This window comes from Chelonoidis abingdonii, chromosome 7 (genome assembly GCF_003597395.2).
Source record: "Chelonoidis abingdonii isolate Lonesome George chromosome 7, CheloAbing_2.0, whole genome shotgun sequence".
Taxonomy (NCBI): domain Eukaryota; kingdom Metazoa; phylum Chordata; order Testudines; family Testudinidae; genus Chelonoidis; species Chelonoidis abingdonii.
In genome coordinates, this window is record NC_133775.1 from 11894772 (window position 1) to 11919135 (window position 24364).

General features: G+C 44.9%; 1 protein-coding gene across 4 annotated transcripts in view; it reads left to right on the forward strand.

Annotated features, from left to right (window-relative positions):
• Window positions 1–8245, forward strand: part of PODN (podocan) — a 39343-nt gene extending 31098 nt beyond the window's left edge. For all 4 annotated transcript variants that reach the window (XM_032768448.2, XM_032768449.2, XM_032768451.2 and 1 more), the window contains 2 exons: window positions 5524–5720; window positions 7568–8245. In XM_032768448.2, the coding sequence (XP_032624339.1) occupies window positions 5524–5692 (169 nt within the window). In that variant the 3' untranslated portion in view covers window positions 5693–5720; window positions 7568–8245. The remainder of the gene's footprint in view (window positions 1–5523; window positions 5721–7567) is intronic.
• Window positions 8246–24364: the final 16119 nt, after the last annotated feature.

Consider the following 24364-nt stretch of genomic DNA (forward strand, 5'->3'; position numbering starts at 1 on the left):
TCTTAAAAAGCAAAACTTTTAATTAAAAAAAAAAAAGTAAAAGTTATCTCTGTAATCTAGATGGTAAATATTACAGGGTCTTTCAGCTTATAGACAGTGGAGAAAAAGCCTTCTCCAGCAAAAATACAATTTAAAATACTTTCAGCCACATACACATTAAAACTCTACCAGCCAGATACACAGTTGCAAATACAGAAACAATCAAAAGACTATAAGCGCCTTTCTACTCAATACTCACTATTCTAAATATATAAGAGACTGTAGCAGGGAGATTGGCAAGAAACCTGGTTGCACATCTAGTCCCTTCCAGGACTCAGAGAGAACAAAACAAAACCCAAAAAACACAAACAAAGGTTTCCCTCCACCGAGATTTGAAAGTATCTTGTTTCGTGATTGGTCCTCTGGTCAGGTGTTGTTTGTTAACCCTTTACAGGTGAAAGAGACATTAACCCTTAGCTATCTGTTTATAACAGCATGACTATAATTTTGCACTATGCGTGTGTTGCATTGGTAGTTTTGTGGGGAAGGGGTGAGCCCATGATATGATTATGATCATGGGTGGCATAGGGCAATTAGCCTGGCCCTCTTAGAGGGAGTGGGATCCAGTGAACCTGGATTGATTACTTGCTGCCCAGTTGAATGTAAGGGGAGATATCTTGGCCTTATAAAGTGGGAGACAGCTGTGGGTTGGCAGATTCCTGCAGACACTGCAGGGATTACAAAGGCTCCTGCAGGACCCTATGTGAGCAATGAGAAAACACGAGTGGGGAAGGTCTGTGGAGAAGGCCATACCACAGGTATGGGGCGCTGAGAGAGCAGGAAGACAGGGACCCACAGGGAGAAGGGACTATGTGACCAGCTTAGCACTGGGGTAAAAGAAATAAACTGTAAAGAGAAGACAGACCCTCAGAGAGGAGGGGCTGGGCCCAGCTGAAACTGGGGTGAAGACTTTGTAGGTTTGAGTTCTATTTTGAATGACTTTGTGCAGCACTTAATGAATTGGACCTGAGAAGGAGAATGTTCTGAATATATGGACCCGTGGACTTCTAAAGGGGCCTTGAGCGAAGGGGAAATTGAGGCAGACTTTTGCAGAGGCATCTCTGGCCACCAGGAGGCAACTTGGGAGTGGCTGACAGTTTGACAATTGATCTCTGTAGTATTGCAGACTGATTGTTCTAGTCTTGATGTTGTGTAATAACTGATTTTCAATAACCATTTGAAAGTGCCCTACTGATCTTTTGGGAAGGAGCATTTTCAATCCTGTGCCATAAAACTGACTCTGATTTCTATTATATGGTGGTGTAGCTGTGTTGGTCCCAGATTATTAGAGAGACAAGATGGGGGAGGAATATCTTTTATTGGATCAACTTCTGTTGGTGAGAGACAAATTTTCAAGCTTACACAGAGCTCTTCTTCAGCCCAGATCTGAGGAAGAGCTCTGTGTAGCTCAAAAGTTTGTGTCTCATACCAACTAGGGTTGCTACCTTTCTGATGGCTGGTAACCGGACCCCTGAGGCCCCGCCCCCTGCTCTGCCTTTCGCCCTCAAGACTGCACCCCTGTCGCCGCTGGATCATCTCCACTCTCCATTTCCTCTTCCAGCTGGGCTCCCTCTCCTCTGGGGCTGGGATGAGAGCTGCTGCAGCCTGACAAGAAGCCTGCCTACAGGTAGAAGGTGGCCCTCGCTGAGCAGGGGCTAGTATCAGTTAATGACACCATGCCTCCTTCCACCCTGCAGTAACCAGACTTTTGGTGTCTGGTCAGTACATCTGACTGGACACTGCCAAGTCCCCTTTTCGACCAAACTTTCCGGTCAAAAACCGGGCACCTGGCAACCCTATCACCAACAGAAGATGGTCCAGTAAAAGTTATTACCTCACCCGCCGTGCCTCTCCAATTTCTAATATCTCTCATGAGTCTAAAAAATCTATAGTGCAGAGGAAACACATAATAGCATACATTTGTTCAGCTCCTCGCTCTAGTCATTATCGTTGCTACGGAGGTTGGGGGAGATCCCAAAACCAGCATGCCATGCTTGCTGAAGACGAGATCTCTTACCATTGGTAACAATCAGCAATATTACAGCAAATCTTTTCAACGTGGCCGTTTGTGCACTTTGTGCGAAACGTGGGGCCACATTCTCAAGTGTGCTATGGCCACTTTACAGTTCAGGCAGCACAAATGGCCCAGATCACACACAAGTGGCAGGGCCATGCAGATATATTCCCCACTACCATTGTCCTGCACTGAACAGAACTTGCCTGCAGAAGAGTGACCTGGAATGTCGGGATAGAAACCCAAAGTTTCAAACTAGTTCATGGCCTTATTCAGAATTTCAAGTTAATTAAGGACAGAGACTAGAACTGGGTGAAACATTCAAAATGAAAAGTGAAACTCATCAGCTTTCAATGCAAACCCCAAACTTGGGCCAAGTTCACTCACTTCTATAAACTTTTCAATGAGTAAGTTTCATACACGCCTGGGACAATTTATTGTGTTTCCAGAGCTCTGTTCAAATTCAAAACTCATGAGCACGAAAAGCCCTACAAATGAAAAGGTCTCAGTTTCCCACAGCGCTGACAGAGACTTAATATTTTCCCATCCTTTTAGCTCAGGAAAAGATTGCTTCTTTGCTTTGTAAATCACTGCAAACCTTTAGATATTGATGTCTATCCAGGATGCAATTTAGATTAAATAGCATTGAACTAGAAACTCCACCAGATGAAGTTTGTTTTTTAACTATGTACTTGATAGGTGTAATGGGCCACATACACATCTCATCTATACTCAGCATAAATCCAAACAGTAGTGACTAACTTAAATGGAGTTACTCAAGATTTACACTAATGCAAGTGAAATCAGTTTTTGGTCCAGTAAATATATGTATTTTTATTATTCTAAGAGACTAATGTTAGCAATACTGCTCACAGGATTTATAAAACCCCTGGCTAGTATCGAATATTTGATTAATCTGATATTTTATCCCTGCAGTATTGTGTTCGAAAGCCTGGGATGTGCATGGCCTAGTGAGCTTTATACGGTCTGATCTGATTCCTTTATATGCAATTAAATTGCTTTGTATTACCTACAGATTTGAATAATTCTTTCCTGGATAATTTGATTTGCTTACTGTGCAATAATTTAAAAGCTTACTGTCTTTGAATCCAGCTGCTCAGGGTTCTGAGAATTTAGTGAGAACTTCGATGCAAATCAGAAACCAAATTTATATAAAAATGTGTCTATATAAAACAAATACACTAAAACGTCTTGCTATAGTATTTAGTAGAAGGCCTTGTCAGCCTAAGAGATATTTGTCAACAAGAAGCCGTTAGTCATCATGCTATTGTTTTACAATGGTATGATGACTAAGGGCTTCTTGTTGACAAATATCTCTTAGGCTGACTAGGCCTTCTACTAAATACTATAGCATCTGGGAATATTTAAGAGACTACAACAGTGACTACATTCAAGAGTGATGGGCCATGCAATAGACATGAAGGAGCCTTAAAAATACATATTAGGGTGTTTACATTCTTTACAGATTAACAATTGTTGCACTTTGTTGTGTTTCTGCAGGGAGTCTTTTGATTCAGTATTTAAGGGGGAAAAAATCTAAAACTATCAACAGGTGTCCTTGAGTCTCATAGACAAGCACACTATATTTTGAGAGAGACATAGTAGGTGAGAGAGTACCTTTTTTTGGACTAATTTCTGTTGGTGGAAAGTACAAGCTTTTGAGTTTCATAGAGCTCTTCTTCAAGTCTAGGAAAGGAAACCAGTGTCTGAGCTAAATACAAATTGGGATGGATTGTTAGGCACAAGGGTTTACTCACCCTGTAGGAGATCACTTAAAATGAACTGGGCAATTTAGGGTTAGGCAGTGTTGTGTGTTACAAATTGTTGTAATGAGCCATAAAACCAGTGTTTCCAAGTCTGTGTTTTTTAGTGTCCATCAGAGTTATGAATCTAAGTTGCCAGGCTCATCTTTTGAAAGTATTGTGCAGGTTTCCTTTGGAGGACGAGTACTGAGAGGTCAGATAGGGAGTGATTGCTTTGTGAAAAGTGTTCGTCCACAGGTGACATGGTATTTTTGTCTGCATGAGTTCATTTGAGAGTGTAGTGATTGTCTGGTTTCATCCACATAGTTAATGTTGGGGCATTTGGTGCACTGGATAATGCACTCAGCCACATGTTGTGATAGGTGTGTGTAAGACTGATGAATCGAAAGGTATGTTGTGTGGGATTTTGATCACTGTAGCAGAGGAGATATGTCTGCAGGTTTTGCATCTGTTGTTCTGGCAGGGTCTGGTGCCAGTTCAGTTTGGTGTGTCCTGGTCTGTGGGGAACTTGTCTCTGCACAACATCTTCAAAAGCAAGCCTGGGAACTTAAATTCATAACTCTGCCAGATGCGAAAACCAAGGACAGAGACACTGGTTTTATGGCTCATTACAACTGTCTGTAAAACACCTCACTGCCTTCTAACCTTCAATTGCCCATTTCATTAGTGGTGTTTCCCAACGACCAATCTGTGGACTGGCACCAGTCCCTGAGATCTCCCTCCTACAGTGTAGGAAGGCAGCAAGCTGGTCCCTGGAATCAAAAAGGTTGAGAGCGATTACCTCACCTACCTTGTCTCTCTCATATTCTGGGACCAACACAACTACAACAACTCTGCAAACACACTTTACTTTGAAACTTAGGACATGGAGCTGGTACCATTTCCCTATGGGAAGGAAAGTACTGGGTGCTGGGATAAAGAAACGTATGGGAGACTTTCCAATACTGTGATTTTTCTCTGCTGTGTAGAGCTGTGGAGGTTAGGGGCAGGGTAATAGATGGAATCTGGAACAACTGTTTCTCTGACAGCCAGATCAGTTGGAATCCTAGTGAGAAGTTACTCCGCGTATCATTCACATTTTCAGGGTTTCCCTGCTCTAAAAGTCCTTTGTCAACTGTGGTACAGTTAAAAATAATCAGGGTATATAAATAACTGCCTCACTTGGCTGTTCACAGATCATTACCTTCCTTTTCTTCCTCTACCCATCCAGAAGGGCCAAGTCCTCTGGTTTTACTCAGCCCTCAGCCACAAGTCTGTTTAATCAATCGGAGTTTGTCTGAGTAAAGACCACTTATGGACTTCAGGATTTGGCCCCTGCATTTTGCCATCCAGGCTGTTGAACCTGGAACTCTAAAAAAAAAAAGTCCACCTTTAAAAGGCCCTACTCTCAGAAGTGTCATCCTATAGTCAGGCCAATCAGCATTTGCACTTTGAACAATGCTACTTTTTTAGGCTGGTACAGTACTTCTTAGAGTGGTATTGTGTGCCGGGCTGAAGCTATGGCAAGTTTGCACCCAGGCTACTTTGTAATCTCCCAGTACTCCTGTGTTGGTAGAAGATGTACTGTACTTAGCATCTGCAGAGATTATATATTGTAACATAAAAGGCAAAGTTCAAAATTAGAATGTAGCACACTGCAGAAAACAGTTATGTTAAACACAGCGGTCACACTTTTTTGTTTTGAAGGTATAATAAGATAGCAGTTGGAGCAGTGAAGGAAAGTACATTTCAAAGCCTAAAGCATTTACAGGTGCTGGATATTGAAGGGAACTTTGAGTTCAGTGATACTTCAAAGAACAGGGATAATTCAGAAGAGGAGGAGGAGGAAGAAGAAGAGGAGGAAGAATCAAGATAACTATGAACAGACTCAAGCACAGCATGTGGTAGGTAACCATCCTGTTATACCTAATATATGGAGATATACCTATCTCATAGTGCTGGAAGGGACCCTGAAAGGTCATTGAGTCTAGCCCCCTGCCTTCACTAGCAGCACCAAGTACTGATTTTGCTCTAGATCCCTAAGTGGCCCCCTCAAGGATTGAACTCACAGTGATGAGCTTAGCAGGCCAATGCTCAAACCACTGAGCTATCCCTCCCCCAACTCAATCCTGAAACCCTTACATAAGTAATCTTAATTCACAAGAATAGTGCAATTGAAGTAAATGGAATTACTCATGGGTAAGAGTTGAAGTACTGGACTCAAAGACCCATCCTAAAATATAATGGGACAGAGATGGCACAGTCAAAGCTGGTTGGAAAATTTCTCTTAAAAAATCATTGTGTATCTGGTGTTTATCAAAAATGCTGGACAGACCCTAGCAGCCTCTGATTATCACAGAGCAGGTACAGCAGTGGCAGCAGGAACATTTGCCTTTTCAATTTGCCCCCATGATATGTCTCAGGTATGGCCTGGAGGAATGGCCTCTTGCGATGACAAAGTCTCCATGCCCACTTGCAACCCACATTGATACCAGTGTGGGTCTTTGATCCACTCAAGTAGCTGGGCTGCATTTAGAGGCTTCTGTCTGCTAATGCCTGTGAGCTAATGGTCCTGCTCCTGTAGCTCGAGGCTTATGCTTTTAGATCCAGATATAATGACCCATCCATAGGGTCACTCTTACATATTCACATTCAAACCTTCATCACCACTTCCAAGGCTGAAACAAGAGTCCCAGTTGTAGTGTATTTGTATAGTTAGCACTGTCCATCGTGGGCCGTACTGAAACCATTACTATTCATTTCACATAGGTTCAGTGAAGAGCCTCCAGATGATAAGTCCAGGTCACTGTCTCCCTGGGCTGATTTTGAGCTGGTGACCTAGAGATGAAGAGCTCTGTATCTCATTACCAATCTGATTAGCCAATTAATCCCTCTATTTGAACTTTTTTCTCTCTTCTATTGTACACGATAAGGTGGAGGAGCAGCAGTGTTTGGAGACCATTGATTATTTAAAAGTATAATGGGGTTCAAAAAAGAATTGGATAAGTTCATGTAGGACAGATCCCTTAATGGCTATTAGCCACAATGGTCAGGGATGCAACCTCAAGTTCTAGGTCTCTCTAAACCTCTGACTGCCAGAAGCCAGCACTGGATGACAGGTGATGGATCTCTTGATAATTGCCCTGTTCTGTTCAGTCTGAAACATCTGGCACCAGTCCCTGCCAGAGGATGGGATACTGGGCTAGAAGGAGCATTGGTCTGACCTAATATGGCCATTTTTATGTTCTTATTGTTTGCTGTGCAGTCCTCTACTCTTTTTTTTTTTTTTTAAAAAGACTTTTATAGGTGGGAAGGTGGCAGGGTTTGAGGTACATACGAGCCTTTTGCCACTGGAGACCCAAGCTCAAATTTGGATTTGGTTAGATGTGAAAACATGTGGTCTCCACCTTGGTAAATGTTTTCATCTTAGAGTATGGAACAATTCAGTACTGGGGATTGTCTACTTGAGATATCAGCATTGGAACAGGGCAGGAGCTACTGGGAAAGCCAAATATTAGACCCATGCCTGTGTTGTCCATAAAAGTACAAGAGAACTGGTGGTCAAACTGATCTCCTAGGAAAATAGTTTACACTTAATAACTCAAGGTACATTTAACCTTCTAAGAAGTACATCTCTGTTTTGGGCTGGGACACATCTGACTTCTGTCAGCATGCATTAAGCTTACTGTGTTTTGAATCACAAGCTCCAAAATTAGGTAACTCTGATTTTTGCCTTCCTTATGTTTTGCAGGAAAACATATGGAAAATGACATATATTCCTGTATCTATATATAGATATACTGAGAGCACTTAGAGAAATGTGCAGTGAACTACACCCAGACTATTTGTTGTGGAACTGGGCCAGGCTTGATGAAGACGGCCTGTTATAGTGCCTTAATCAGGGAGAGACCCTGAATGCCATCCCAAAGCTTCCACTTCATCTTATACAAGACTCTGGATCATAAGGAATTGCTCTGGAACTCACAAAAGCTGGCTTTTGTTTCTTCTATTTCTCTTCCCCTAGCATTTCCATCTATAATAACAATATGGGACTGTTTTGAACACATGCCTTCGGATGCTGTTTTTGTCACTCCATTTTAAATGAACCATATATATGTTTTGTCTCTTTTCTCTAACCCCAAACACATTGATAGTTGATCAAGAGGGATGGGTATTTACAGTAGCTTCATCTGTGGAGCAGTATATGAGGCATCTTCATCACCAAACTGCAATAAGAACAACCAGACTGCATTAATCCATTCCTCTGTTAGTACAATATGTATATTTGGATGAGAAAAGCAAATTAAGGCTGGATCCCATAGTAACTTATCCCTACTATCAAAGCCTGCAGTATATGCCCGTGTTAGAAAGGTTTTTAAAACAAATCAACAACTCTTGTACATATATAAAAAAGAAATGCATTTTTACATTATCGTCTTTGTCAAAGTTTCTGTCCTGCTGCTTTTTGTCCATGAGGCATTTGTATAAATATCCCTGAATAGTGACCAGGTGAATGGACCAAATAATATGTAGGATCTGTACAGCAGCACACATTCTCAACTAGATGCATATTAGATAGCATACATACTTAAGGGCCTGATCCTGTGACCACCAAAGGCAGTGAGAGTCGTGGGTACTCAGAACCTCTCATAAGCAGACCCTAAGATATCATTAAGGACAGTTAGGGGAGGGGTTTTCCATCACAGTGCCAGACTGGAGACCCAACCCTTGCAGGACCTTGGGCCCTTAAAGCTGCTCTCACTTTTAAGACCCCTCTTGTAATATCCTGAGCGCTCTCAGTTCCTATTGAAATCATGGAACAGACATGAAAAAATAAGAATCAAAAGCATAAGGGCTGTGAGGTTCTAATCTGCTTGTAATGTCCTTCATCTGAGCTATCTAATCAGTGCAAGGAAGTTGTTGATGCAGTGAGGGTTTCTGGTTGAGCACATGTTGTTTGCATAGTGTGCTCCTAGGATTTATTTGCAGGTGTTGTGTTGGCTTGTTTCTGCACCAGCTGTTTTCCCTACTGGAGAAGGTCTAGTTATACATTTTCCCTTTTGATTTCTCTAACACATGAGTTATTCCAAGGCCTTGCCAGTTCTCAATGGGGACAATTCAACATGGCCACAAGTCACACAAGGGGGAAAAAAAGGCAAAAAATTACTTCCAGAACAAAGAAAAAACAAAAATCAAACATTAAATGTGAACAAGAAATACAACCACCAGCTTTAAGTATGTATTTGAGGCAAAAAAAACAACTGCCAACTGATTTCTGGAATAGATTTCCACATAGCGATGTATATGGATCACTCAGCATAAAGGCTCACTCAGAGTGTCACCCCACAAAACAGATCAGCTTACAGCACCCCCAAACTATTGAGAGTATTTCTGAGGTAACATACAGATATCAGAGTTGCCATGAGACCGTAGACCACACCCCCTAAAGATGTAAGCAGATTAACAAGAGAAAGCATGAGTGAAAAAGCTGAATATATTTTACAAAGTTGTCTCAAACCTACAACCCCTCTTTTTGCGGCCCCCTGGCTGATATTTAAGCTACCTTTATGTACGAGTGACAATGCTCTTCAGAATCCTCAAACAGTTGAAAGCTTCTCTTTACCCATTACTATTGGAATGCAATGGTGGTAAAGATGGGGTCCATCTAACAACTTATTTTCGCCCCCCCCAACAAACAGTCACTTGATTTTTTCCAGGGAGTTGCTGAGCACCTTTTGATTCCCATTAAACTTTCCATTTCATTTGAGTGCTCCTGGGGAGGGACTGAGTGCCCTCATCTGCCTCTGAAATCAATAAGAATTGAGCGTATTCAACACTTCCCAGGATTGGGCCCCCTAGGGCAAGTGTTAGCATTTGCTAAGGAAGGCCTAACTTCAGTCTGAGGGCCAGAGTCTGCTTTCTTTTACACCAGTGGAAATCTGGAATAACTTGACTGAAATTAAAACAAACAAACAAACAAACAAAAAACCTGCTCTGGCTTTATACCAGGATAATTAAGACCACAATCTGGCCTTAGGCTTAAAGAAGCCACTGTCTCCTCAATAAAAATACAACACAAAAAATGTATTTTGTCCATCATAAGCTAAACTACTTTGTTGCTCAAAAAAGAACTATCGATCTGATTCCTCATTTCATATTATTTCTGCCTGTGCAAAATAGGGATAACATTCTATCAAACCAAAATAGTAGGGTTTGCAACTCAGTTTGCACAGATGTAAGTGACCCTACAAATGAGGAGGGAGTGGAGAATCAGGACCCCTTGTACAGATCCCTGGCTCTATTCCAGCTAAGTGTGCTCTACCTGCCAGTTCAGAAGGACTAGAAGGCCAGCATTACCAGCCAGCTGGGGATTCCCTAGTTGGTGTAGAGCCAGCGTATTTGTCCCTGTTGGAAGGATGTGGCTGGGGCAGGGGGTATGGTTGGAGTGCTTCTGCATTATAGAGAGCCCCAGCTGGTGCAAAGACCTCTGGAGGATTTGTCCCAGGGTCTTAACCAGCCCCTGAAGCTCTGAGTATCAAGAGACCCAAAGATCAGGGCCTCTGTTTTTTTCCCTGTGACAAAAATGAGGACAGTTTGGAAATCAGCCGATCTGCTTAACTTACAATACTGCATCAATAAAAGAAATATAATATAGAGACCAAAAATCACCATAGGGTATGACTTTGTCTTCTCCTGTGAGTTGCTCAGACTTTGAGAAGAAAGAACTGATGTTCCTTGAAGTTGATATGCATGTTGTTGGTAGTGAATCACACAGATCTGGAACATCTGTCCTAGCAGCATTTTATTGAGCCTGCATTTCAACACACAATATGTTTGCATGGCTTGTATGAGTATATATACAAATGAAGGCCTCAATTTAATTTTTTTCTTAAAACCCATTTTCCATACTATAAAGACAATGCTCAAGTCTGAAAAAAAAATTTTTTTCTGGGCTTGGACAAAATTCTTCACTGCAGCAACTGCGCAAATATTTTTGATGGGATCTGGTTCATATAGAGAAGATGCAAATAAAATTGTACAGCATAAGGCCATGCACACACCAGTCAGTTCCATGGTATTGTAGATGTGTAATGGTTTGTAATACCACCAGCTCACCAACCAGTACAGTAAACTTTTTAAAGAGAGACTGTACAAATACCCAAAAAGTAAAGCAGTTGTTAGAAGAAATATATTGTTTAAGGTGAGATTTTTTGAAAGTGCTTAAGAGAGTTAGGTGCTTTTTAAAATCCCTCCCTAAAATATTCCTTGCATTTTAGAACACTGTACTAACCTTGACCAATTTTGAAACCCCCTAGACACAACTTTCTATTTCAGTACAATTATGGCATGGGACCCTTGTAGGTGCTGGGACTGTAATGTTGGAAATTACTTAAAGCAGCAGAGAATCCTGTGGCACCTTATAGACTAACAGACGTTTTGGAGTGTGAGCTTTCGTGGGTGAATACCCACTTTGTCAGACGCAGAAATTACTTAGTTTGTGTTAGGTTTCCTATACTATTACCAATCCCCTTTCTGCTCCCTGGTTGGTGCTATGAGAGTAACGAGTGAAAGTTAATGTCTGAGCCTGCTTTAGCCTAGGTGAAATGAGTTACTGGACTTTGGTACAGTGCTATGTTGCAGTCAGCCCTATGCTGAATCTCTCTAACTACCTACTGAAGTTCTTACACTGGCACCAAGCCAGTGTAAGTACCTGTAAGGCAAAGGGTTGAATGGGCATTGAAACTAACACTCAGACAACTGGAGTTAGCCCTCCAATTCAGAGTGAGGGAAGCTTGCACTGTCATTACCTTTTTGTGGATTTAGAAGCACATTGTCATGGATGTTAGCCCAAAAACACCTGACTTACCTAATTATCCCATCGGTAAGTTCTCACCAGCAAGACTCGATCACTTTCCTTCAAACTGAAACCTTTGGAGGGATTCTGATTCTTCCTGACACAGCAACTATTGAAGAGGAACAAGGTTAGTGGTTTGTTGTGAGATTTAAAACAAGCAAGTGAGTATGTGTATGTTCCTCTTTTCTTAGGGGATGCAGAGCTCCATTCTCCCAGAGAAACTTCTATATACTGCTCTGTCAAGTGTCTAACAACTTCTCATTAACAACTGGAGAACAGACTCATTCCTGCCATCAGGGTATGGGCCAAAGACAACATCTCACATATAATAGGTAGAGAAGGAAATGTCCTGTTGGGCTAGCCAGCCCTAATCCAGTTAGGGCAGGATTCATCCTTACAGTATATTTTCTACAATTTTTGTCTAGTCTATTATTTATATCACAGAAGTGCCCACAGGCCACAATTGCAGTTGGGGCCCCATTGTGCTACCCATTTTACAGATTCATAGGGCTAGATCCACAAAGGGGCCTTAGGTTTTGCAGTGCCTAAACTAGGCAATGGGAAATGCTGAGGAGAGGGGTGGGGCGTAAGACCTGCCCACCAAAAGGAGTTAGGTGCCTAATGTGAGCCACCGTCCCCTTCTTGGGATCCACTGCTGCCCAACCTCTCTTGTTGTTAGGTGTCTAAGTCCGGTCAGTCATTTCAAACAAACGAGGAAGAGCCCTTATACCCAGTAGTCACAGCAATCAGGCTGTGGGAGACTCTCTCTGATGCAGAGTAAGAACTTGAACCCAGTTCTCTCTCTTCACAGGTAAATGCCTAGCATCTGGGTGAGTGCGGTGGGTCTCTCTGTCTCGCCTGAGAAAGCTTTATGTAAAATACTGATTCACTGGAGTAAGGACTTGAATTTGAGTCTAACATCCTTTGTGGGTCCTTAACCCCTGGGCTGTAGAAACCTTCTCACGCTCTGGGTCACTGGCCTAATAAATATTTAAGTGTTTAAGCAAAGTGGAACAGTTTCAACAGGAGACATGGAGTGTGGTCCTACCAGATCTGGACCTGGAGGTGAGATAGGCAGGGAATCAGTTAGTTTGAAGATCTAGCTGGGGCTGGCATAAGCTAGACACTAGGTGTCAGAACTAAGGTGACTTTGCACATGCCTGCTATCAGAAATTTAGGTGCCATGGGGACTTTACTGACAGAAACTTAGGTGCCTAGGGAATTTAGGTGCTCAAGAGTTTGGTGGCAACTGAGTGGGGTGCCTAAAGTGGCAGTTAAGCATCTAAATTCTTTGTGGATCTAGCCTCATCAGCAGTCCCTGCACTTAAAAATTTACAATCTACAAACCACAGGAGCTTCCTCTTCCTAGCAATCATCCAGATCTCCAAGTCCCTTTCACACCCCCAGCGGAAGAAGCACGTGCCTGGGGCGGCACATGCTAAGGGGCGGCATTCCATCCATTCTTGGGGTGTCACAATCTGAGCATTTTTTTTTTGCTTGGGGAGGCAAAAATGGTAGTCAGCCCTGTCCACAGTCCAGATCTCAGCTCTGTTCTTCCTGCAACTGCTGCCACTATATACCCCCTCACTGCCAAGCAACCTGCCCTCCTACCCATCTTACCTCAGATCTGACACTGTCCATTGCCCTCACCCACTCCTAACTCAGTTCAGCCTAGGGTGATCAGACAGCAAATGTAAAAAATGGGGACAGGGGTGTGTGTAATAGGATCCAATATAAGAAAAAGACTCAAAAATTGGAACTGTCCTTATAAAATCGGGACATCTGGTCACCCTAGTTCAGCCCCTCCCTCCTCCCGTTAAATCCCACCACTCTCCCATTTCAGCTTTGCCTCCTCACTTCCCCACTCCTGGCTCAGCTCCATTGCCACCCACATCAATGCAACCCCTCCCATTCCTGTCTCAGATCTGCCTCCCACCTTCCTGCTCTGCATCCCCCATCCTCTTCCTGCCAGTCCCCTCACTCTCTTTAACCCATAGTGTGCTGCCCCCACTCTCAATCCCCCCACATTGCTCTTACACCCAGCTCCCAACGCACTAACTCCTCTACTGCTCATTCCCCTCCCCTGCCATGTCCAGACCTCACCACTGCTCTCCAGCCCGGCTCCCCTGTCCTCCTGCTGGACCCCATAACTCACCCTTGGAGAGTTCAGGGCCTGAAGGGGGGGGTGGGCAGTGGTGATTCCACCCTCTCATCCCCACCATAAGCTGCTTCTGGGAGTGGAGGTGCCCTTCATCTTTCCCAAGTCTATAGGGAGGAGTCTGCAGAGGCAGAACAGCCTCATGTCGAGGCCTAGGCCTGCCTACCCCCTACAGACAGGGAGGCCCTGTGAGGAAGGATTCTGCCATATAAGATAGGCCCCACTCCCTAGAGGTGCAGCTTCCCTGTGAGACAGGGCTCTGACAGACAACCCCATTCACTCTGGGGGATGTGGCTTCTCCAGGCCCAGTCTCTCAGGCACAGACTGGAGCTGTGTGGGGCAAAACAGCCCTGTCTAGAAGATGGGGGCCCCCTCATGGATTGAGGGGATGCCCTGAAGATCTCCCTTGGAAGAGGGGGCAGGGGTCTGCTGAAGAGAAAAGCCCAGTCAGGCAGCCCCAGAAGCTGATGGGAGAGGAAGGGAAAATGGCCACTGCCCTGCCTGAAGACTGTGCACAGTGAGTGCTGTGGGGAGTGCCCAGGAGACTGGGGAAGAGGAGCTGGGCTGTGTGGGGTGAGGGAGGTTCAGAGCTGGTTAAGGGGATGTGTTGGTAGGGGGTGAGAGCTGCTGCAGTGGCTCCTTCTCTGCCATAAACTGCTCCAGCTGCCCGTCTCCCGGTCCCCAATCATGATGGTGGGGAATGCTGTTGGAGCAGCTAATAAAAGGCAGGCACAAACACAGCTCCTGCATCCACTCCTGTGGGTCACAGGTGCCTCTAACGACCACTGGAAGTCACCTCTTTGTGCAGGGAGGTTGGTGCATCATTAGAGAGAAAGTCCACCTGGGGATCCTGGCCCCACAGAAAATGGGAGCATGAGACCCCTGAATTACAATGCCCAGGAGGCACCACAGTGCTATTTCAGAATTAAAATATTTGGGGGGTTGGCTATTCTCTTTTGGTTAAAAAAAATCAGTTTTCCAAAGAAAGCAGACACTTCTTTGGTAAAAATTTTGTTTTAACTGAAAATCCAATTTTCTCTGGGGAGGAAAAAAGAACATCAAAAAGTTTAGATGGAAAAATTTTGACCAGTCCTATCCCTTACCCATCATGGGGCTTGTCAAAAGAACCTTCCTTTTCACAAGGCAGTTCTATGACAAGCCCTTAAATGAATAAGTGGGGATCATTTCTGTGGGAGCCCTTCCTCCCCCTCCCCACAATCAGGCAGCAGAGCTGGGGGAAGGAACTGCAAACTTTCCTTTCCTATGGAAGAACAGCAGCTGGGAGAGCCTGGAGACTTCTCCCCCCAGCCCCCATTCAAATACCCCCAGATGCCCATTAGGAGGGTGCAGGGTGAAGTGGTTTGGGGCCAACAGGAGAATCCTGAGGCACCGCCCAGACAGCTGAGGAGCTGGGGTGTCATGCCAGCTCCTGAGCTGTGTTTAGGACAAGTCCCATCTCCCTGCCCCCTTGCAGGCAGGAGAGAGGGGGCTTGTTCCCTAAGCTGCCTCAGGAGGTGGGGTTGCTGCATTAGTAATAAATCTCCCTGCAGACACAGCTTGGCTGGGAGCTGTGTTTGTCATGCTATCAGCTGCCCTTTCTATGGTCCATAGGGTGCTTAAGTGAAGACAGAGGTGACAGCTGGAAGCGGAAACGTTGTGAGGAACTTGGCTCTCAACCCCACTGCACCTGTAGCAGCAGATGTATGGTAGGGAGCTATGCACCTGAGAGTCCTGCAGTTCTCCACTTTGTGCCCCTGCCCTGGTCCATGACAAAGCTGAGACTGCAGGACTCTGAGGAGCGCAGCTCCCAATGGACCCAACCCCATTCTGCTTGCATCTGTGCTTGCCTGGGGACTTAGTGTTAGCACACTTTTGTTGTTTGTTTTTGTTTTGGTCTGGGAATAGCTGCTTTATAAGTTCTAGCACACTCAAATAAGTTTAGAGAACTTGAGTTTGAGACTTATGAAATGCAGGCCGCTTTATTCATGCGGTTTCTCTCCCGAATGGGACTCATTTTATGGAAGCTATTGCAATATAACAAAGCAATTACTAGTGTAAGCAACAGTGAGTGAATTCCCTATAGAAGCCTTGCATTCTGCATTTTTATTAAGGAAAATATTAGTGTTATATTGCAACTCTGATTCATCGTCATGCATTTATGAAGTCAGCCAGCTGGAGTTAAATATGGAGGGAGTGGATATTGAATGTATCATACAATCAATCAGTTATACAAAGTGTTGAAATGCAATTTGAATGTCCAAGAACATTAAACAGACCAACACCAAATGCTGTGTCTGAAATGTCCTCATTCTAAATACTTTTAAAACGTATGCTAAGGTTTTCAAATTGTTTTATACAACAGATGGAAATACCAAAATCTATTTGTAGTGTGAGATTATGGCAATGTCAAGGATGTTGCTTCAGATCAGTAAATGAGATTAAATTTTGCAATAGTCTCTCAGCCACAGATGAAGGAATTAGTATGTCTCGTGCTTGAGTCACCCTGGGTGTGGTAGCATGTTATATTGGCAATCTTAGAAAAAAACCTGTGGGTAGGTCTTTACTACAGAATTAACTCAGGCTCTTACTTGCGTGTTGTCCCTAATCCCACTGCTACACGCAAAACCCTCTCACCGAGTCTAGTGGTACTTTCAACCTGGGCTAGAAGGCTCATCTGGGTTTGTGGGCTAAAAGTTATTTGAAGCTTTCACTGAGGCTGTTAGCCCACCTACTTTGCGGCATATGTTAAATCACTTGATCACTTGCTGATAGTCCTCCAATGCCTTCCCACAATTCCTGCTGTGTACCAAGAAGGACAAACAAGTTCTCCCGCAGTTCTCTTAAAAAGAATCATAGAGCAGGTCAGTTTACTGCAGCACAATGGGATATGCCCACAGTTAGTGACACATGCATTGAGTGCAACATCAGTGAGGACCTAGTAACTCTGGTATGGCTTTGCGGTGTGGCTGTTTGCACCTGGACTGTTTGCACTTACACTCATGTATTGATCACCTGAGTGAAAACATACCCCGAGAAATCGCTTTCTGAATCTTCTAATGTGTAAATAATGACGACTTGAACTGTGCCCAACCACAGTTATGTATCCAATCCCCTGCCCCAAGTTTTGGGACAGTTAGCATTTGGCTGTCATCTTTGTAAATAGGGTCTTTCTCCACTAATATGCATTTGTGTGCTTCATTCAGTTTATTTATTATCTACATGTCATGAATAATTTGATGTAGATATAGTCATTCCTGGATAAAAACCTGAGTGGGGGACAAGGTCCATTTTAAAACAATGTATTCCTGCTGAGTAAATTATTGATCAGCTGCAAACTAGGCAAATCTCTGCATTTTGAGTTTAACTATGTTTTCAACAAATAAAGCCACCAAAAATTAAAAACACTTAACATATTTAAATGAAACAGAAGATTGGCAGATTAGGACTCAAAATGTCTAGTTTGACTTGGTTCTGTGTAATTTCCACATTTTTTAATAGCCTAATAATAACAACCAATAAAATCACTAGAACCAGTGAAATCATAATGAAACATTTCAACATTGGTATTTTTTTCTTTTTCTTTTTTCTTTTTCTTCTAGCTCTTACAGTGTTTGTGGTAGATGCAATGTAAGATATCCATGGAACATAAAACATTTTAAAATCTGCATCCCTTGCCTTTTCCATCTTATTAAAATACCCTTCTCTGGGAAAAAATGCTGAAGATGTAATGTCCCTGTAAGCAGGGTCTGAATGAACTCTCCCCTGACCGGTTTCAGGGTAGCACCCATGTTAGTCTGTATCTGCAAAAAGAACAGGAGTACTTGTGGCACCTTAGAGACTAACAAATTTGTCTGAGCATATAATACAAATAAATAAATTTATTAGTCTCTAAGGTGCCACAAGTACTCCTGTTCTTCATTCCTGACTGTTATTTGGGGCCGGAGAGACTTCAAGAGCAACTTGTATTTACATGAACACACCTACTCTGCGTAGGTATCTAGCAGACAGGAGCTGTGTAGCTGCAAGTGAACAGCTTTGGCTGGTGTTGGGTTACAAATCCCTTTAGCACTGAATGCAGGGGTAGTGAAATGTTGCTATCAATGTTATCTTCATTGTATGACTAAAGGGGAGCAGAACTGTGCTGAGCTTGTCCCTATTGAGGGGTCACCCTCAGCTGAAAGGAACTTGCTAAGCCAGACTCCTGTGAGAATAAGAGGGGTGGGGACAGGGGTCTACCTATTCGGTTTCTGGGAACTGGGGTGGGGGGGGGTGGAACCTGCTCACTGCTAACGGATTCCCCCCCCTCCCCGCCGCCTAAGGGGAGGATCTAAGGATCTCAAAAACCCAACTGATTCCAGGGGACAACTAATAAAAGAACAGGGACAGGAGTGTGGTCAGAGGGTCATAAGAAGGGATCCTAACAGGGACATCAAGCAGAGAACCCCGGACAGCGCCCACTGCTCCTTGAAGGTGTCAAGGGAGCCAGTGGACATCGCCCAGAGGAACTCTGCCCGGATACCTGAATGGACAGAGGATCGGAAACAAGCCTCACAGTCACAGGAGTCTCCAGTGGCCAACCTCCTCTCCCTGGTTGTGTAGGGACAGGTGTCTAGCCAGGCATGTGGACTCTCCTTTGGGGTCCCTGGTCTGGTTTAACCTGTTTCTCTGTTTAAAGATAGAGATAAATAGGCTTCATTAGGAGCCTTTTGTTATTTTAAGTGCTCAATAAGAACTGAAATCAGGTGTGTTGGGGGCTGTGTGTCTGCCCAGACTGCTGAGAGCTAAAAATCACCAAGAGACTGACCTACAGAGATAATAGCAGAGCGGCAGGTGGCAGTAGAAAGTGACTGACGGGTGGCTAGGATGGGGAAATTGAGACAGAGAGAGATTAAGGGTTAGATCAGGGGTCGGCAACCTTTCAGAAGTGCTGTGCCAAGTCTTCATTTATTCACTCTAATTTAAGGTTTTGCGTGCCAGTAATACATTTTAACGTTTTTAGAAGGTCTCTTTCTATAAGTCTATAATATATAATGAAACTATTGTATGTAAAGTAAATAAGGTTCTTAAAATGTTTAAGAAGCTTCATTTAAAATTAAATTAAAATGCAGAGCCCCCTGGACCGGTGGCCAGGACGCTGCAGTGTTAGTGCCACTGAAAATCAGCTCGCGTGCTGCCTTCAGCACACGTGCCATAGGTTGCCTACCCCTGGGTTAGATTCACAAAGGGGACACAGGCATTGCAATGCTCAGGGTTGCAGTGCCTAAATCCTAGGTGCCCTGCTGCCCGGTGGAATTCACAGACCTGAGTTAGGAGCCCAGGTGCCCCATGCATTGTAGGGGGAGAGTTAGGTGCCTAAAAAGGGATTCTCAGAAGCCAGTGAACTGAGCAGGGAGCCACCTAAAACTAGCCAGGAGAAAAATGGAGAGGAAAGGAGAGGAACGTAAGTACATTTGAGGATCTGGGCCATAGGTGGCTAACATTGATCTGGGTTTTAGGCACCTCACTGACAGGCTTGGGTAGAGTCTCTGCTTGGGATGGTTAGCTGTGAACCCTCACCTGGATTTAGGTGCCTAAGTCAAGTCACTCCATCACTAACTCAATGTAAAATTCTAGTGGAGACAAGGCTATGTAGTTTTTACCTTAATGTAGCTAGTGGAGGCCAACCCTATACCCACCACCTACGCTTGACCTTGACTAGCTACAGCAAGGGTAAAAACTATCCATGCCTCATCTCCATTAGAATTTTAACTAGGGTTGCCAGGCATCTGGTTTTTGACCAGAATGCCTGGTTAAAAAGGGACCCTGGCAGCTCTGGTCGACACCACTGACCAGGCCATTAAAAGTCTGGTCAGCGGTGCAGCGGGGGACGAGGGCTAAGGCAGATTCTTGCCTGCCCTATATCTGCGCAGGTCTCGGAAGTGGCCTCCAGGTTCCTGCAGCTCCATGGCACATGGGCGGCCAGGGAGGCTCTGTGCATTGCCCCTGCCTCCAGCGTTGGCTCCGCAGCTCCCCTTGGCTGGGAATCACGACCAATGGGAGCTGCAGGGGCAGCACCTGTGGGTGTGAGAGCAGCGCGTGGAGCCTCCCTGGCCACCCATGTGCCTAGGGGCTGCAGGGACCTGATGCCCGTTTCCTGAGAGCTGCAGTAAGTGCCACTGGGACCCCTAATCCTTTCCCGTGCCCCAGCCCGGAGTCCCCTCCTGCATCCCAAACCCCTCATCCCCAGCCCCACCCCAGAGCCCGNGACTGAGGCGTATGCTTTTGGTGCTGCAAGTCCAGGGTTCGGTCCTCACCAACCCAGTGTCTAGCTGGCTGGCTGCGGCCGGGGCGGGTATCTGATTAGTAGAAGTTAATGCTGAAGGAACAAGGATGGTGGGTTTTATTGATTTTTTTTTTTTTAAGTTAAATTCCCCGGTGCTGTTTAAAGGCTGCAGATTTGCAGCATCGCGGCCCTGGGCTAGGGCACGAGAACTGGGCTGGAGATTCGCAGGGCAGTGGTTTTACTCCAAGAGTTTGAGCCGGAAGATCCCAGCAGCACAGGGCCCATGCAGGCCAGCACAGCAGCAGCAGCTCCTCACACATGCAGCCTGGGACAGTAGAAGCTGCTGTTACTCCCAGAGGAGACAGCAGCCAAGCCGCCACGATGGGCCATTTTCCTTCCCAGGGGACAGGAAAGACTTTGTCCTCATGCCACATGCAAAAGCCAGGACCTGTCACAGTGTAGCTACACATCCCCCCCACCCCGCTAGCTGCATGGGGGTGCACAGCCAGCAACAGCTCTCAGATTCAGCCCAGGGCTGGGCTGGGCTGGGCACGTGCCGTGCTTGACTCACAGGCAAGACAGCCACCTGCTAACCAGAGCAGCACACCTGGCCAAGGCGCCTCCTGCACCATATCCCCTCCATGCCTGTAGCTCACCTCACCTCTCCCTTAGCCTGAGCAGGGCCCCTCCCCCCCAGCCCAGAGCTCATTCCTCAACCTCCTGCCCCAGCCCCGAGCCATGTCCTGCACCCCAAACCCTCATCCCTGGCTGTACCCCAGAGCCCACACCCCCAGCTGGAGCTGCTCAACTGTAAACACTATTAACCATATTGTGTGTTAACTATGTCCAACAATAAGAAGCCCAACATCAAGCACACTGCTAGTGAGTCAGAGGAACACAGTCAGATTCTGTTACAACCGTGATGTGAGGAGCTCAAGACCCATGACTTTGGAAGGAGTGCACAAAAGTATCTCAGAGATGCTGGAGGATCTACCGGACTTCTAACAATCAAGGGCAAGAGTGGTCAAGTGCCTAAAAACTGCCTATTACCAAACCCAGGATGCTAACTGCACCTCAGGGAACTCCCTTTCTATGTTCCTTTTCTGCCAGGAATTCAGTTGGATCCTGGGAAATGTGCCAAGCCCAGAGCCCAGAATGCTGCATGACAGCATCCTCAGTGGAGAAAGAAACCTCATCATTGCAATCCATAAGATGTGAGCTGCAGTACGTTAACAGTTTTCATAAAACTCCTAACAAAATAAATAAAAAGTCCTTTACTGTATGTGGAAGTACGTGAACAGTTTTTATCAACTTCCTAAGCTGACTCAGGCCCTGAAGCTTGGGATAACTACATTATATCACTCCCCTCTCCATGTCACCCTGCAAACCCAATATGTGGGAGCACAGACCATCCCTGATTTCCCTTGTGTGAGTGGATCCTGCCCCAGTAATGATCGATGCTCTTTCTGGTTGTGTGTACCATCCCAGCAATTCAGCAGTGTGAGTCCACGCCTGGCAAAATGAATCACCTTTGGCCTTGTAGATGTTATGCAGTGCACAGCTGGCCACAATAATACGGATAGCACTGACAACATTGGGATCCAAATGACCCTGAAGGCATGGCTAGCTAGGTATCACTCTACCAAATGCACATTCCACCACCAGCCAACAGCTACTGAGCATGTAGTCAAACCTCCTTTTGCCAGGATGGCTGAGATCAGGGTGCGGTTTCATAAGCCATGGAAGGAGGGGATACATGGGGTCCCCTAGAGTAACAGTGAGGGCAGAGACTCCATTTATAACAATGTCATTTGGAAGGAATAATGTCCCAGCCTGTCCATGAAGGTAAAGTCCCAAGCTCCAGAAAACCCTGGCATCGTGCAGCTTGCTAGCACATCCCATGTTGGTGACCATGAATCTGCCCCAATGGTCAATCAGGACCTGCATACTGATGAAGTAGTACCCTTTCCAGTTTATGTACTCATGCTCCTTGTGGAGGGCAAACTATGGGCACATGAGTCTCATTGATAGACTCAGTGCAGTTTGGGAAGCCCATTCTCTCAAAGCTGGCAATTATTTTGGGAGTGTTGTTTATGCCCACTACCTTTGAGTAGATCAGTCACGATCACCTCACAAGCCTCCACCACCACAATCCCTCACAGTTGACTTGCCAACACTAAACTTATTAGTCAGAGAACTGTAGCAATCTGGGGTAGCCAGCTTCCAGATGGCTACAACGACCTGCTTCTGGACCAGCATGGCCTCCCCTCATGCCGGTGTCCTGTTGCTGGAGGGTCAGGGCAAACTGTCTGGACGGCTCCAGGAATGTCTGCTTCAGGAATGTCTGCTTCTACAGGCAAAAGTACTGGAGTCACTGCTGGTCATCTCAGGTCTGAATGAGAATGTGATCCCACCCATCTGTGCATGTGGTCCTGCTCCAACAGCACCAGGCTCTACATGGGGAATCTGCAGGTATGGCAATAGGCATGCGCAGCATCAGCTGGTTTGCAGATGCCATGTCTGTACCTTCCTCCAAGACGGACCTTTGATGATTCCAAAAAGTCCACCAGCATCTCTCAGATGCACTGCCTGATTCCTAAAATAGGAGTGAAAGCACAAGCAGGAGACGTTCTACTGGCACTGGATCCATGCTGCTAGTTCTGGTTGCAGGGAGATAGCTAAGCTGGATGTGCCGATGGGCTAACAGCATTTCCAGGCTGTGCCATGGGATGACCAGACAAGTTCTCCCATCGTACACCATGAACCAAGCCTGAGTGCAGCCACAACTAGAATGGGCACTAAGAACCCTGGGAGATGCCTCCAGAAGCCACAGTGTCTAACTCGTGTCTGCATAATGCAGTATGGAGGTGTCAGCACAGCTATGAGTATGGACGCTCAAGCAATCAGTCTGCAGGCATGGGTCATGCAGATCTGGGTTTACTATGTAGTGCAGACATACTTCTAGAGGTCTTATTTGAGTGATGCGCTGGACAATCATAAAGAAAAGATAATCCTGGTCCCAAAGAATTTACGTACGATCAAAGTATAAAATTAGAGACTACAAGTGAATAGAACAAACAGACAAGGTAACAGTGAGTTATGATCAGGGTAATAGGCAGTAGACACTGCACACCGGCATACAGAAAGCATGCGCCACAGTGATGGCTGAGGTTTTTAATGGCACCATTGACATAATATGAACTAAACATTTAATATTCTCAAAGCAAAGTCTAAGCTATTTATCAGTGGTGTATAGATGCACAATATGACTAACAGAGCATTCATTTTGAAGTACATTTCCTTCTTGTCCAGTGACCCTATAAAAATGTTCCATGTTGCCATTTCATACCTAAGACTTTCCCATACCCCACCTATCGAAAGATGATGAGAGAAAGTAAACCATTATCTAGAGTTAAAGATATTCATTAGGTAAGCAGGACTCACTGAGGACTACTGGCTTTTTCCTCTGAGTGAGGAAGCTTTTCCTTCTGAGAGGTGTATTTTGTGGCAATTATACAATTTTCTAATGCTAGGATTGATTTGGATCTCTTGAGGCCTCACTGCACGCTGAACTCATGGAGGCATTCAGGTTAAGATCTTAACATTTGCTGTGACTGTTCCAGAAACAAAAAGATGGATCTCCTGCACAGAGAAAAGTCAGATGGCCATATAAAATCAACCAGCAGCAGTGCAGTAATGTTCGATCTCCTTGGTGTGCCTGATATTGACGGCCCCTCTTTCAAAGCACTATGACCACCAAGACGACATCTAGTCTTGAGTCTTGTTTCCACTTTTGTGTTGGTAATTTTAACAAAGGAGGATTTAAAACAATATTTTTAAAAGTGGGGAGCTGAGTTCGCAACTGTAGGATCCTAGTTAGGACATCTTTTTTTGGAAACTTGCATCAGACACCTCACTGCCTTAATGATGGGAGCCATATAGTAGTGTGGAGTGAGATACCATGTGTATAGTCCAAGAGCTATCCCAGGGGTCGGCAACCTTTTAGAAGTGGTGTGCCAAGTCTTCATTTATGCACTCTAAGTTTTCGCGTGCCATTAATACATTTTAACGTTTTTAGAAGGTCTCTTTCTATAAGTCTATAATATATAACTAAACTATTGTTGTATGTAAAGTAAATAAGATTTTTAAAATGTTTAAGAAGCTTCATTTAAAATTAAATTAAAATGCAGCGACTCCCTGACCGGTAGCCAGGACCCAGGCAGTGTGAGTGCCACTGAAAATCCAGCTCGCGTGCCACCTTCGGCACGCATGC